General features: G+C 48.1%; 1 protein-coding gene across 3 annotated transcripts in view; it reads left to right on the top strand.

Annotated features, from left to right (window-relative positions):
- The first annotated feature begins 4,208 nt into the window (after window positions 1–4,208).
- CREB3L2 (cAMP responsive element binding protein 3 like 2) overlaps window positions 4,209–14,670 on the top strand; it is a 66,551-nt gene continuing 56,089 nt past the window's right edge. For all 3 annotated transcript variants that reach the window (XM_088521627.1, XM_088521626.1, XM_088521628.1), the window contains exon 1: window positions 4,209–4,341. In XM_088521627.1, coding sequence (XP_088377753.1) covers window positions 4,234–4,341 — 108 coding nt within the window. In that variant the 5' untranslated portion in view covers window positions 4,209–4,233. The remainder of the gene's footprint in view (window positions 4,342–14,670) is intronic.

Raw genomic sequence — 14,670 nt, 5'->3', positions numbered from 1 at the left:
GCCATCCCACATCTTTCACAGTGTTCATGTCAGAGAGGGAGCATAATGCCAGGATTGTAGGAAGAGAACTTAACTATTCTGAGGCACACCTTCTATTTTTAACTTCAAAATTTCTATGGTGGAAGATTTTTTTTCCTCAAAGCAGTTGAATATGTCTAGATACAAACTGAGGTTCGGCTGCTGTTTGGGCCAGATCCTGTCTTGTTTTCCCTTGATGATGCTGGCTGCGGGGGGAGCTTCTTTTCACAGCAATGTGATTCAGATCTCATTTACACAAGAAATGTGTGTGTTACATGTTTGCACGGGACGTCCTTGAAAAGGAATCATTTTTCATGGGCTTTCTACAGAGAGATCCTCTTGTGGGAAATGGCTGTTAGTTTGTATAAGGCTTCTTTATTCTGGCTTTATGTGCCAGGTAGGATATTGGCTAGTTATTCATCATACTTTACAATTTCAGAGCAATCTCCAGCAACTACTGTGATCAGAAACTGATAGTAAAGCCATGTTTTGTGTTATTCTTAGTACTGAGGTTTGTGCAGTATGTTTTCTAGGAGTTGCTAATTTTGTTGAAGAAATTTGCCTGTTCTAAAAATTGCTTTTTAAATGGGTTTTAAGGAGTAAGATGTTTCATTTGTTCTTGTTGCAAATAAGTAACAATTACCGTCCTGCAGGCTTTGTTCCTATTTGTCTTTTTCTTGCTGGGTGACTTTTAAAACTTCTTTAAACAAAATGGCTTTGGTAAATGGGTGGTTCTCTTGATCCGAGTCGTCACAAGTCAGAAAAAAATGTTACCTGTAAATATTTATTGAGCCTTTGTGCAGCTGACCTGATCTAGAACTGAGTAACGTTGTGGTCGTGAGAGTCACGGCTTTGGCAACCCGGATCTGCAGTGAAAAGAGAGCAGCTTTCCTTTGCCAGGCTATCCAGGAGGGACCATGAAAGCTCATGTTATTGCTAGTTGTTTTCTCTGACAGTAAAAGTTAGTGGTGTTTGCTTGGAGTTCTGCCTTAACAGCCCTCTCTTTCTCAGCTAGTTTGGTTTTCCTGCGTGGCTTTTCTGTGTGGTCAGTGCTTCTTGCAGAAAGGCAACATGGGTGCTGAGTAAAACGGAGTTGTGCTCTCCCCTCCTCCCCTCAGCCTGCTGCTTTGCAGGAAGGACAAACTTATCTTCTTGTAGATCGATGATCATTTTTTTTTCTTTGTGTCTGTGTACAGGATAGAGAGATCAAATGTGGTTCGGAAGTCTCTGGTGAGGAAATAGACGTACACAAAAGGAGAGACCAAAATGCTCGCAGATGACTCGGAACTTAAAAATTCTACTAAAGCAGCCATGAGAGGAAAATTATGAAATACTGAAAAACAGCCTTGATTTTTTCACATGCTGGTTGATTTTCTAGTTTCCAACGACAATTTAAAATCCTCCCAACAAAACGGGAAAAAGTTAAGAGGACAGCTGTGTCTAAACAACGTTCTTGCCATTTTTGTGGTGGCGTGTCTTGCTGCAGTGTCTGTTTTCTGGTGTAATGGGAGTTGGTGAGTAGCAATGCACAGTGCGTTAGACTGCTATCCTATGTATTATACCAGGATGCTCAATAATTAATATTCTCTGGAAAGGACTAATTTCCTCCAGTTTTACTTACTCCTTCTTGATGTCGTATGTATGCTGCCAATTTTTAGCAGTAGCTTTATAATTGTTTCCCAAGAATAACTGGTTCTACAGCACAAAAACTTCGGTGTGGCCTATCTGCTGTTAGTTGCTCCCTTCCTGGGCCATGCTGGGCTGTGTGTTTAGCTGTATTTCTTTACAAAGTCCTGGGGATCCGCTTTAGGCTCCAAAGCGAGAGATAGCACTGATAATATGGCAGACACAGGATGTCTAGGATAAGCTAGTTATCCAATTAATGTTTTGTATTAATAGCCACAGAAATTGATGGTTTCTGTGTGTTGAAATATTTCCGTGAACAAAGAAATCCACCAAGACGCTTCCAAATATTTGGTAGCATTTAGAGCAGCTGTGCCTCACTACCCTTAGGAAAATGCAGAGGAAGATGGACACAGTTTTAGATCATGCAGAAAGAGTGGAAATCACTAGGGAAAGCAGCATGGTGATGATGCAGTGTGTCTAATGTCCTGCCAGTGAAAGTGTCCCATCTCCCGAGCGGAACGGGCGGAAGTAGCTGCTATATGATTTGTACCCTGACTAAATGCTGCATCCAGGGAAATGTTCTAGGAGGAGAAGGTTCAGCCCGCTGACCACTTTCTTTCTTAGTTCAGGTATTGTTTTGCTGACTTACAAGGCCAGCATGGCTTTCACTTTATATTTTCATGCAGGCAAAACATCTTTTGTCCCATTTAAGAACTTCTCTAGTTGCAGAAAGTAATTTTAGAGTGATTTAATGTTAGCCAGCAGTTAGGCTGGTGGAGTCTTTTGTTAAGTGGGTTATCACAAAGCTGCCGAAGCTTTGAAAGTAAGAAGGCATCCAATGAAAACATGGAGGTTTCTGGATAAGGAACTGACCTTTGAAAGTTTTACCAGCTACATCTCCTGGGGCCGGCCCAGTATAATTGCTTGGACACCAGTGGGTGATAAGGGCCAGGACACAAGGAGTTTGTTCCGGAGGTCAGACTTCCCAAAGTGGTAGGTAGCAATTTGTGTGCTAGTAATTTGGCTTCAGATGTTTTCTGTGCTGATGAGGGCATATACTAGGCTGATTTGTTTCACAATAGTTTTAAAAAGCTCATCTTTGCAGGGATCTTTGGTTGGGACAGTTAGGAAAACTTCCTTTTTGATAAAGGAAAACAAGAATAACTGCTGAAGGGCCTTAAACCCCAAGAAATTCACCATTTTTCTTCTCAGCATCGCGTTGGTGCCTCGTGGGTGATGGGTGATGAGTGTTCTCCCCAGGGGGTGATCTGGGCTCTCCTTAGCTGGGACTGTATCACTTGGGACTCACGGGTGTTTTGATTGCTCTGTGACTGGATGGTGTCTTCCAGGAGATTAAATCTTAAATGGGGAAGGGAGGGAGTGCGTAACCTATGGAAGGGAAAGAATGTAATCGGGAAATCCTGTTACAATTTGTGTTAAGGGACAGTGCAACATGGAAATGGCAAATATTTCTGGACTGGACCACAACAAGATGCTTTGAGTTCATTCCAAGAGCTGAAACAAAGTATCAAAGAATCTTGAATTGCAAGAACTGGACATCTTTCATTCTTAAAGCATGATGAAATGTCACTGTTGTCCCGTCTGGGGATGAAGCTAAGTCTTAAATATCAGAGCTTGCCATTAACTGAGGTAATTTCTACTGCGGGTTGACGAGCACTCTGGGAACAGTGTTAGTGTGAGCGAACAGAGCCGTCTTTGCTGTGAGTGTGTGGGTTGCACGGAGCATTAGGGTGAAGGCTGTGCTGGAACAGCTGTTTTCCATCCTGTGCCTTGTGAAATGCCCAGGGACAGGCAGGGACATTTCTGTGCGGGGGACGCTCCCAGTTGCCCATGCAGCTCCCCGGCCCCACGAGCGAGCACGTCGAGGAGGCTGGCGCTGGAGCTGCGCTTATGCGAGCACGAGGGCTTCCCGTGCTGCTCTCAGGCGGGTAGGTCTGTTTGTGCTCTGGGGACCGGGGCGGCTTACATCTAAATAAATATCCTGCCATGTTTATCTTTACTGATTTTATTAATTATTTATTTTTATTTATTTTCTCTCTCAGGAAACGTGATTTTGGAGGCTGCGGCCGGGCCCGCGGCGCGGGGGACTTCGTGTCGCAGCGTCACGGGCGCTGCCGCCGGCCGCCCCTCAGCGCGCGCCGGCCCCTCCCCCTCCCGCCGGGCGAGGCGGGACGGCGCGCCGCCGCTGCAGTCTTGTCGCTCCCTCATTGGCTGGCGCGCCCGTCACTCGCGCGGCCCGCGGCTCCCCATTGGGCGCGCGGGGCGTGGCGGGGGGGGCAGGGCGCGTGGGGGGAGGGGAGAGGTCTCGCACCTCCGCCCACGCGGTGACGCGGGGCCCCGCCCGCATTCCGCAGCTGGAGCCCCGCGGGCCCCAGCCCCGCGCGCCGATTGGCCGCCGCGCGGCGGGGGCGGGCCCTGCCCGGGGTTGGAGGTGGGGGGGGTAACGGTCCGCCCCGGCCCCTCAACGGCGGCGGCGGGTCCGGCAGGGCCCACGGGCGCGGCGTGAGCGCGGCGGCCGCTCCGTGCCCCGCGTCCCGCGTGCCGTGTCCCGTGCCGGGCAGGGCCGCCATGGAGGTGTGCGAGAGCGGCGAGCAGCCGCCGCTGCTGCTGCACTGGGACCGCAAGCTGAGCGAGCTGTGCGAGCCCGCCGACCCCGAGGCGCTGCTGGGCCACACGGTGAGGAGCGGCGGGCGAGGGGGGCGCCGCCTCCGCCGCCCACGGAGCGGCCCCGGACACGAGTGGGCGGGTGCGTCCTCCTCGCGGCACGTGCTGCGCTCTCGCTTGGGTGCGCTGAGCCCGTGTTTGGGGCTGCCAGCAATGCCGCGGGCACCCCAGCCAAGGCCTCGACGTGTCCCAAAAGGTGTCCCTCGGTCCCCCTCCCTTGGTGCTCCTCTGAGGGCACCGCTTGAGGTGACTTCTTGGTTGCGACCAGCTGCTCTGGCACTGTCCCAGTCCCTGGTGCCCCCCCAGTGCGGGAAGGAAGTGATGAACCACCCCGCTGTGCTTTGGCACCCAGACAGGGCCACGGTGAGCCCCGGGCTTCCTCTGTTGCCCCTGCGCCCCGCCGGGCTGTGGCCACCGCGGTGGTTTTCAGGAGAACCGTTGCATAGGGGTGCTACGGGAACGTGATCCCGTAAAAGCGTTCCTCTCCGCTTGCTTTGAAGGCCACCGCCTAAAGTTTGGAATGTTGGCTGGAATCTGCGTGTTTTCGCTTGTGCAACAGGTAACGCTCCAAAGAAATGCGCCTTTGTATCCCCGCTGTGCGGTTGCTCCGTTAATCCAGACAGTCCCTGTGAGCACGGTAGTTTCCAGCTGCATAAGCACGGGCCCGAGGTGCCCCTGAGCAGGAGCAGGGCGGGCGGGCGTGCGGAGGAGCCGGCTGCGTGCCCGGCTCATGTGCGACGCCGCACAGTGCAGCACGCCGCACACGGGGACGGGCGCTGCACGGCCCACGGTAACACAGGGGCATGACTGGCTCGTGGCGGCGCCTGGGGAAAGGTGCTTGGCGGATGCCGGCTGCGTCCCTGGCTCTGCTGTCTTCCCCACGCGCAGTGGCTGGTCTGGGATTGTGTCAGTCACAAGTTCCAAAGTCGGTAGCAGCGGAACGCGAGGCTGCCGCCTGCTGCCACCGTCTGTCTTTGAACATTGTTTAGCTCCTCTGCCTTTGGAAGGTCTTGTGCTTTCTTGCGCAACATGTATGTTCTGGCAGATCTGGGGGAAAGCACTGTTCTTTTCTATTTTTTAAATACGCCAGTAGAAACTCTTTAGAAGTTGACAGTCCTTGCTTCACACATCTGTTTTGCTGCGGTGCGTGTGTGTATTTTGCTGTCTGTTTGTTTTGGGGTTGATATTTTTAGGTTAACCAGATTAAAAGGAAGATTGTGAATGAGATAAGACCTTTGTGAACGCACTTGCACTTGGATTTCAAAGTTGTGTGGGAATGTTTCCTCTAGCTTTGTGCAAATTCTTGCAGTGATAAGAATTAGGGTGCCACTCAATTTTTATCTTTCTGCTTAGTCTTCTTGCAGTCTCTAATTAGTGCCCTGAAGGAGGTCTTGCTCGCGGGTTAGAACTTGTAGCTGCTCTGAAACGTGAACATCTGCTCTGCCTCATTTCAAGGAGCCCATCTCTTGGTGTTAAAATGTAGCCTGAGAGACAAAACATTGTGTCTGTCCTGTGAATGGAAATGTGGTGCTTCTCTGTTTGCTATGTTCAAGTTTGTTAGGATTTTCATGCTTTGGAAGCCGTAGCAATGTGTGTTTTGCAAGAGGGAGTGTATAGTTGCACCTGCAAGACCTTGGCACATATCCTTCCTTGCTGGAAGGAATGAATTCTACCTGTACAGTGATTTTTCAGGTGCTCATAAAGAAGCAGCCTCTTTAGGGACTCTCTTAAAATGAATTAAAGAGCATGAAATCAAATTATTTTTGCTGTTGAAAGAATTTGAGTAAAGTCATTAATAGGAAATAAATAAATATAAGCAGCTAAATGCCCTGAGTAAAGTAGGTGTGTTGAGGTGCTGGTATTTTTAAAGAAAAAAGGATTTTCTGTAATGATCTCTCATGAGAGAAAATAAATGTTTCTGCTTGTCACACTTATTTCTTTGGCAAAGCGCATCCTGCTGCAGAGGAAAATTGTGAAGCACAAACTCTAGCCCAGTGTTTTTTATAATCAACTTAAAAAACAAAACAAAAACACACATACACACACGCACAAAAAAACTCTGGATGAAACATCTGTTATTTTCCTGCTTTATGCTCTGGGTCACAGAAGACTGGTTTGACACAGCAACTGTTGCTGCGCATGAAAATTTTTGCATGCTGTTTCTGAGAGGACCTAGATGATGCGTTGATCCTCCTGTTCTCTCTTTGCACGAGTGCCCGTGGCCTGTGCTGTCCCGTTCACAGAGAGGGACACATGCCCTGTGGCATCCTCTGATCTCTGCGTGCTCTTGAGGCAACCCAGAGCTGCAGCTGAGGTGGTGCAACGTTGGTTGGCGTTGCTCACATGAGAGTTATTCTAAAGGATGCGCTATGGCCACCGCGCAGGGCACCTGCAAAGCTTATTCCTTTCACCAAGTGAAACTGGTGGCCCAGGGTAAGATTTGGTCCTGTGTTCTCTACACAGCTGCATGTGCAAGTTTGCATTCAGAAAACTTCTAAGAAGGCTTAGGAAACGTGTTTGGAGGAGCCACGCTGTCCTGGAGTGTGTGCCAGGCCAGCACAGGGGAGGAGGGGAAGGAAGAAAACTGAGAGGAGGCCTCGGAAGCAGGAAGAAGGATGTTTCCCTGTGAAGTCAGACCTGCGTGTGCAGATGCATAAAAGGGAGAAATCTCTGCCAACTGCCTTCTGTGTATTTTAAGTTAAACTTTAACCTGTTAGCTCCTACAAAAGCTGCTCGTGGGGTCTACTCGATGGTCTGAAGCTGGCAGACAAGTATGAAAGTATGCACACATTTAGAAACTCAACCTACTTTCGAGACTATTTCAGCCTTAATTACCAGGGCCAAATCCAGCCTCACAGGGATTTATGTTTCTCTTTAACAGCTGGTGACTTCAGCAGTGCGAGGAGCAGTTTCCCTGCTTGGCTCTAGGTGCTGGTGATCTCATCGGCTGTGCAGGGAGAAACTTGGGGCCTGGAGGAGCTCGGCTGGGCCTTGGCAGCAGCCGCCCTTCAGGTGGCTTGTTAGCGGCCGTCTGTTTGGGAGATCTGCATGCCAGAGAGCTCCCTAACAGCTATTTTTTTTTTCCAGAGCAATTTAGTTTAGCAGTTGAGAAGAGGCTGAAAGTTTTCCCAAGGTTGTTTTTACAACATGCGTGATGCATCTGCAAGTAATGTGTCTGGTAGTGCTGCGTCCTAGCGTTCTGCAAAGTGTTAGTGATTGTTTTGCTGGCAGTCCAATGGAAAGGAGGTGCAAAACCTGCCGCTCCCCAAAGAGAGCAGAGGTAGGTTGGGCTGCAAGTTCTCGCTTCCTTGCTAGTGCTGTTCCCCGTGAAACGCAGGCCGGCGTGGAGTGGGAGAGCTCTGCTCATGCTGCTGGGGCTCTGCGGGAACTGCTCCGCAGCTGTGCGCATCCCAGCTGGGCTGGCGTCTTCGCTGGTAAATGCCACATCTCATGCAGATGGACGAGTCTGTTGACAAAAGTGCTGCAAAATGCCAACCACCTGCCCCGCGGCTAGGGGGCAGTTGAAAGGCAGTTCCAATTGTTTGCTTTAACCTATTAAATATTGGTGGCTCCTGCTTCCAGAGGACAGCAAAATGCAGATGCAGGTAAGTGTGGCTGGGATCTTGGCATTGCAGATGTAGAGCTTCACCTGTCCTGCAGCTTTGTGGGGACAGCAGTTGGCTTAAAAGTTAGACTGGAGGTCTGTGATGTGGCAGGCTGATTATCTCATGCTTTTTAGCAGTTAGGTGGAAGCCATCTCAACTGAAAATCAGCCCAAATTGCTCATCCTTTTCAGGGCCTGACTGCAGGACTTGCAGTTCTTGTCAAAAAATTGAAATGCCTCAAATGTTTCATGACTAGTTGCATTTTCTGAAGGGTATCTGAGCTAGATAACGTGCCGTCATGTCACTGATGATACTATGAGACTATTGACGGTAGCAAACATGCACAGTGTGAGCTGGTGTACAGCAGCATGGGAAGTTTCAGCCTCTGAACTGCAATCTCCCTGCAAGAGCAAAACCAAAACAGTGCGTCCTTGAAGCCTAGAGTGCAGAACTGTGCTTGCCATCTGTGGAGAGATGGGAAACTTTGAGCCAGGGTCAGATAAAAGCTGCCTGTTGTGGGCTTCTGAATCTCCCCAGGAGCCTGCAGTGACTCATTTCCTCTGTGCCCAAACACTGATGGCTGCTGCTTGGTCTTCTGATGACTTCTGCAGGAGGACCACGTTTGAGCGAGTGCCTCGGCCTGCCTCTGTTTTTCAGAGTATGGCAATACAAATACACCACATGATTTTTACTCTGTGTATTTAATTAAAAGCTGCAGGTAACCCGATGCATACAGGCAGGGAGCTAGTTGTATCTTAATCCGTGGTGATTGCATGTACGTAAGGTAAAATGTAAAACCCAGTGCTAATGTAGTCTGCTTTCATTTTTTTTGAAAGTGTGCTTTAGCGTCCTGCCTGCTAGCAAGAAACCTGAAGTCCATCATATATGTGCTTCTCTGCACCCCTTCATATGGAGGACCAGCTAACTAACTTTAACTGAAGAGCTTGTGAAATCAACAGTAACTTCAAGGATTTTGCCTAAATTCTTCCGTAATAAAGGGAAAAGTATGGAACTGAAATTTAAACAGCTATATGTAGACTTGTTGCAAAGCAGACATGAGTCATTTTGAGAATGACTTCCCTTATCAAAAGCATCAGAGTCATAACTGAAGAAGAGCACCACTAGTTATATGCAGCGTGTTACAGTGAAAGCCATTCCTGGCTTTCAGGGAAAAAGGAACCTGCCGGGTACCTATGATGGTTCTGAACTATTTACAGTTTCTCAAAAAGCTGGGCTAGGTGCACGTGTGATACTTTGAAACTTTAGCCTCACCCTCATGCTTTCTGTCAGCTAAGTTTAGAAAAAGAAGGGTGTTGGGTTGCTGGCTGGGTTTCACTTGGACTGGATGGAACTGTGTAGTGAAGTAAGGATGAGAGCTGGAAAAAGCATTAGTCTGTCCTGGGACTGACTTTGGAGCGTGGCAGATAAGAATGAACCAGTGTTTAATGTATATAGAACACTTTTTTTTCCCGCCCCCCATGAAAGTCACCGTTCTGCCCTGTCCTGCATGGATGTTTTCTTACTTTGAAAGGTCGGTTGTTGTTAAATGTGGGACAGACAGTGTGTGATAATTGGGGTGAAGGAATTTCATTCATGTTATTACCAGACAGGGTTTTCCTGTGTCTGGAGTTGTGCAGCTTATCTGCAGGAATGGTGGTAACATTAGTGCTCTTTGCAGGTTGTTTTTTGCTCTTTGCAGTTTTTTTTTTTTTTTTTTTTTTTTTTTTCCTTACCACTGTAAAATGCCCAATCCTTGTGGGCTCTTTCACATGTGGTGGTTAAATAAGTTTCCATTATGCTGTGAAAAAAAGACAGTTTCTTTTTATTGAAACATTATTTTCTCACTTCTTCATAGGAGCATCTGTGCCTGTGGAGGAGGCCAACTATTTTGATGACTAGCTACAAATCCCAGCTGGGATAGTGCAGTTTAGTTTGATCTGCATGTCCCTCTTGCCTCCTCAGGCACTGATTCCCCCTGCAGCAGTTAATCCAGTCTGCATTTCTCTTCTGCTGCAAGTCTGCATACGTGCTGCAGCCCCTTCTTCAGGGGCTGAAAACCTTCCCAAGACTGCAAGGAACCCAACTGGGTCTCAGTCTTGCTCTTCAACCTCCCCACTCGCCTACCAAGTCTACTCATCCTCCGCAGAGTTCTGCAGTCTGTGTTGCTGTGAGCTCTTTTCAGCAGCCCTCAGCTGGCCGTGGCCTTGGTCGTTGCTTTGAAATGAAGACCTTGTGTGCTCTGAAAGCAGCCCGTGCACTCTGATCATACGAGTTGACTTGGTGGCCTTGCGCTTGCCAATAGCTGCTGCTGTTTTCAGTGGTCTATTCAAATATGACTTAACAGGCTCTGCTGACCATTCAGGACTCTCCCCTCTCTCCACATTCCCAAAATCTGCTTTCCAGTCATATTATAATGTTTGTTTTGGACATCTATCACACAGGCTGTATCTTGGAGGGCTTCTCTTACATTGGGAGGAGGATTATTTTGTAGATGAGAGTTTTAACAATTAGCGATAGCCACTTTTCTAAGGGTGAAAACTCAGTGCCATCTTCTGTATGCCGTGTTGGCTGCCTCTGCTGAGCTTATCAGGCCCTTCTTTAATACCCCTGGCTCCCCTGTGCAGTTTTTCTTTTGCCATGATGTAGATTTGGGGTCAATCTGCAGGGAGATCTCTTGCAGAACAGCTCTGCATCTGGTTTCCAGAGAATGCACATTAATTTCTATGTTACTCTGCATTCATCTCTTTATGAGTCACGTACATGAGAAATCGGTGCTATCTAGATGCCCTTTGGCTGTTTTCATCTGGGTGCTAAGTCCTGGCAGTGTTTCTGCACCTGCATGTAATTGTAGGCTCTGGTGCCGGCTGCCAGGGACTTGTCCTGTTGAAAACTGACTTTCACGCAAGAAATTAGTTTTCAGCAGGATCAATTCCCTGATCCAGCTTTACTCTGTGGCAGCTGAAGTACTAATGCTAATGGGAAGAGGGTGGTGAGAATATTTGGCTGGGGAAGGGGTGGTGGGATTGCATTTTGGGCTGAAGGAATGAGCATTGGGAGCAGTCTGGCTAGCTTTAGAGGCATATACGTGTGTGTGTGTGTATGTAGGTATATATATGTCTCTCTGTGTATGTGTGTGTATATATATTTATATGTGATAGCACTGGGCTGTTTTTGGATGTGTCACTGGAAAGAAGGGGGGTTCCTGGGGAGAGGCTGTTGTGCAAGGATGAACAGAAAGGTTGTTTGAGCTGAGCGTGGCTGCCGAGCAGAGAGTGGGCAGCACGAGGGTTTGATGAAGCCCCGAACACATGATCTGAAGCACATCTGGTCAGTGGTTCCGCCAGCCCTCCATGATGGTGACTTTTGGTGCCAGGCAGAGGCTGTTTGCAGTCCCAAACTGGGAGTCTCCGAGCTGGGTTATGATACCAGTATTAAATGTGTGCAGGAAGGAAGGAAGTGCTCTGTCACGCAAGGAATGCTTCCCCTTACGAGGGCAAGTTGGGAAGCAGAGAAGGCCTTGTGAGGGTATAAGAAAAGGTTGTTGGTTAAATGGGCTATACCTGAATTACTAGAGCTGCCTCCACAGCTGTCGTGTCCAAGCGCACTGCTTAACAGAGCCGGTGGCGCCTCTGCCTTCTCAGCGTCTTGGGAACTCATTTTCTTAAAAAAAAAAAAAAAAAAAAGAAAAAGAAAAAAAAAAAAACTTTTGCCATCTGCCACTAACCAGCTTTCAATTTTCTGTCCGTGATCCTGTTCGGCTGTGGTGACAAGCAAAGCTCTAATGGAAAAATCTGACACCCACTTCATCTTTTCCCAGGCTGTGCTAAGCAAAGGGGCTCCTTTGCAGTCGCACCAGGGATGTTTTCGTCCTTTCACACAATCTGTTTGTCACGGGGGGTGAGAAACGGGGACCAGGCTGTTCTGATAACCTCTCGGGGAGCTTCAGGGAGGCTCTAGCCCTGGGTGCTGCCACCCTCCTTCCTGCAGTGAGCAGTGTCCCAGGCTGAGATGCAGGAGGACGCAGAAGCTCTTTGCCATGTTGCTTCTCTGCCAGGTGAGTTCTCCACAACAGCTGGACATCCCGGCTGTGCTGGGATGCTCCGGAGCTCTCCTCTCCCAGCTCTGTTTGCCTGGAATGAGCCGCATGCTCCCTGGTGTGACATGGGCAGTGAGAGGGAAGGATGCCTGCTTGCTTGGCGTCAAAGTCTCTGAGTGCTGCTGCAGAGCTTGAAGTAAACAGGATATTAAGCTGTGACAAAATGCGTTCAAGCAAGTGATGACTTGGGAAGCACAGAAAGCATTTACAAATGTCTGTAAACATCTTGTTTAATTTTTCTGTTCTGAAGTTAAGAGGTTGTGATGTATAGGTCTGCAGAAAAGACCAACTCTTTATACCAGTGATCCTTCAGATGGATGAGAGAAAATGGATATAAATTGAAACGAGACATTCAGACCGATTGTAGGTATAAACTTTCATGATGAACAAGCACTGGAACAGGTTGCCCAGGGCAGTTGTGCCATGTCCATCCAGTTTCCAAGTTGACCTGCTCAGGACTCACCCTGCTTTGGGCAGGACGTTGGACTGGAGACCTCCTGAGATCCCTTCCCAGCTGTGCTGCTTGCTCAGTGGCTGCAGAACACACACGACTTCGAGGACGATATTGATAAGACCTAGGTACTGCATTGCTAGGCAGTAGTTGGATCTCCAAGTTCTTCAATGGTCTCCAAAGTTCTTCAATAAACAACTACATAAAGTCCATGCTTTTGCTGGTTTTCTTTATCATTATTATTAGGTAACTTGTTGCTGATAAACAGAGTTTCACAGAAGCTAAATTTTTGCCTGTTCTGCAATTTGGAGTTGGATTTATTGAAAGGGAAGAAGAAAAACTAGACAAAGCTCCAGCTGTCCTGAAAAAATGGTTATTGCACATGTCCCGTTGTGTTTACTTCATGCAAGCAAATGTGCAAGGTTGTGTTCTGGCCTTGTAGTTTGTTGAGGAGTCTATGATTTTGGTCAGGATTTCCCTGATTAAACTCCATGTGTCTTGGACACTTGTTCCTCCGTGAGCTGATGTGACCAGGTGGGATCCCATTTGCTTCAGGGCTGTCTTTGTTATATGCCCCCTAATGCCTTTTAGAATAGGCCTGTCTCTTATTTCTTTTCTACAGCTAACCCTGCAATGACAAGTGTGGAAAGAGCCCTCCTGCTCTCCATGGGATCTTTGTGGAAGGAAATCTAACAGGAACCAGCCCACCAGCCCCCCCGACCCTGAGCAGACCTGTGCTGGGATCCCCACAGTCCAGCAGCTCTGCCATTTTGTACATTCCAGGGACAGTTTATGCCAAGACTGCCTCTTTCCAAGTCTCCCCTAGGTTCTTCTGGCAGCTTCAGGAATCTGCTTGCCTTTAGCCTGGAATTTCTGTGGGCTATCTGAAAATGTATGTTTTCATTCCTGGTGCTTCTTGTACCCAAGGAAGAGATTTGTCTGCACTCCAAGTATGTGCAGAGATAGAACTTAGGAGCAAAAGCACAGTAAGGAGTTGATTTGCTCCCACTGCTCTTCTCAGCAGAAGCAGGGATTGTGAGCATTACTCTTGGGGAAGGCTCCTGATAGTGAGGACAGGATGGCAGCAGCCGAGTCTTTCACGGAACCCTTCTTGGTCAAAGATAAAGATGGAGGAAAATGAGACATCTAAATGGTGTGTTTTCATACTTTGTAATATGAGGTATTTGCTGGCTGTCTGCAAAACATCTGGTCTCCTCATCCTGGCTGTAGCTGGTCTAGTCATCAGTCCTGATCGTAGCTCTTGCTGCTGTTCCTCCGTGCCACAGCTCCTGTCCCTCACCCTCCTCTCCCCCAGCTCCTCCTCACTGCAGCCTCCCCACAGGTACAGGCAAGAAATGGGAATCTGGAGCAACCTGCCATGCTGAAGGCCAAGGGGAGAGACAACTGTAAAGAGCTGTTCAGCACAGAAAGCTGCAGAGTCTGTACAGCAAAGAGCTGGGGTTATGCTTGGGAATGGAAAGCACGGTCTGAGGAGATGTGCGGACGGCCGCAGTTCGCCTGTGGGCTTTTTAGTTCCTGACATGAACATCTGAAAGAGAAAGGCTTATTTGGGGGAATTCAAAGAATAAGGACAAGAACAAGAGGTTAGAGTAGCTCGTCTGTGAGGAAGGATTAAAGCATTTATGCGTTGCTTTGGCAGGTGTTTGGAAAAGGATGTGGAAGTGATAGGAGCAGAACAGTTTAAGCTCATACTAGTATTTTTGAGGCTTCTTTCTCAGTTTCATGAGGTATATAATGTGATTTTTCAGTATCGATACCAGAATAGAGGGTCTGCAAAAAAGATGGTTTCAGCTGCATTTTTTATAACACTGGAAAGATAAAGAATGTCATTGTACACTTGGCAAGATCCCTTCAGAGCGCAGAGTGAGGAATAACATTGTCGTTCGGAAAGAGACTTAAGAATCTTGAGTTCTCCATAGCCTTTTCTCTTTTTTTCAATTGTTAATTCCTCAAAAAATACTCCTTCTCTATAATACCATAGGGTAAAAAAAATAGTGATCAGTGTATAGGTGGTAAAGGAAAGAGGAGCTGATAATGCCCAGGTAAGGGGATCTAAGGGTCCAGGGCACTGTTAGCAACAGTAAGGACGGCGAGGGGGCTGTGGTGTGACAATTCTTTCTTGAATGCTTTACTATGATTACAGATTACCACTGTCCATAATTTGGTTG

Source organism: Tinamus guttatus, unplaced genomic scaffold, assembly GCF_059628265.1.
Source record: "Tinamus guttatus ecotype Peru unplaced genomic scaffold, ASM5962826v1 Tinamus_guttatus_pri_ptg000125l, whole genome shotgun sequence".
Lineage (NCBI taxonomy): Eukaryota > Metazoa > Chordata > Aves > Tinamiformes > Tinamidae > Tinamus > Tinamus guttatus.
The sequence above is the reverse complement of the archived record's forward strand: the minus strand, read 5'-3'. Positions and strand labels throughout refer to the sequence as shown.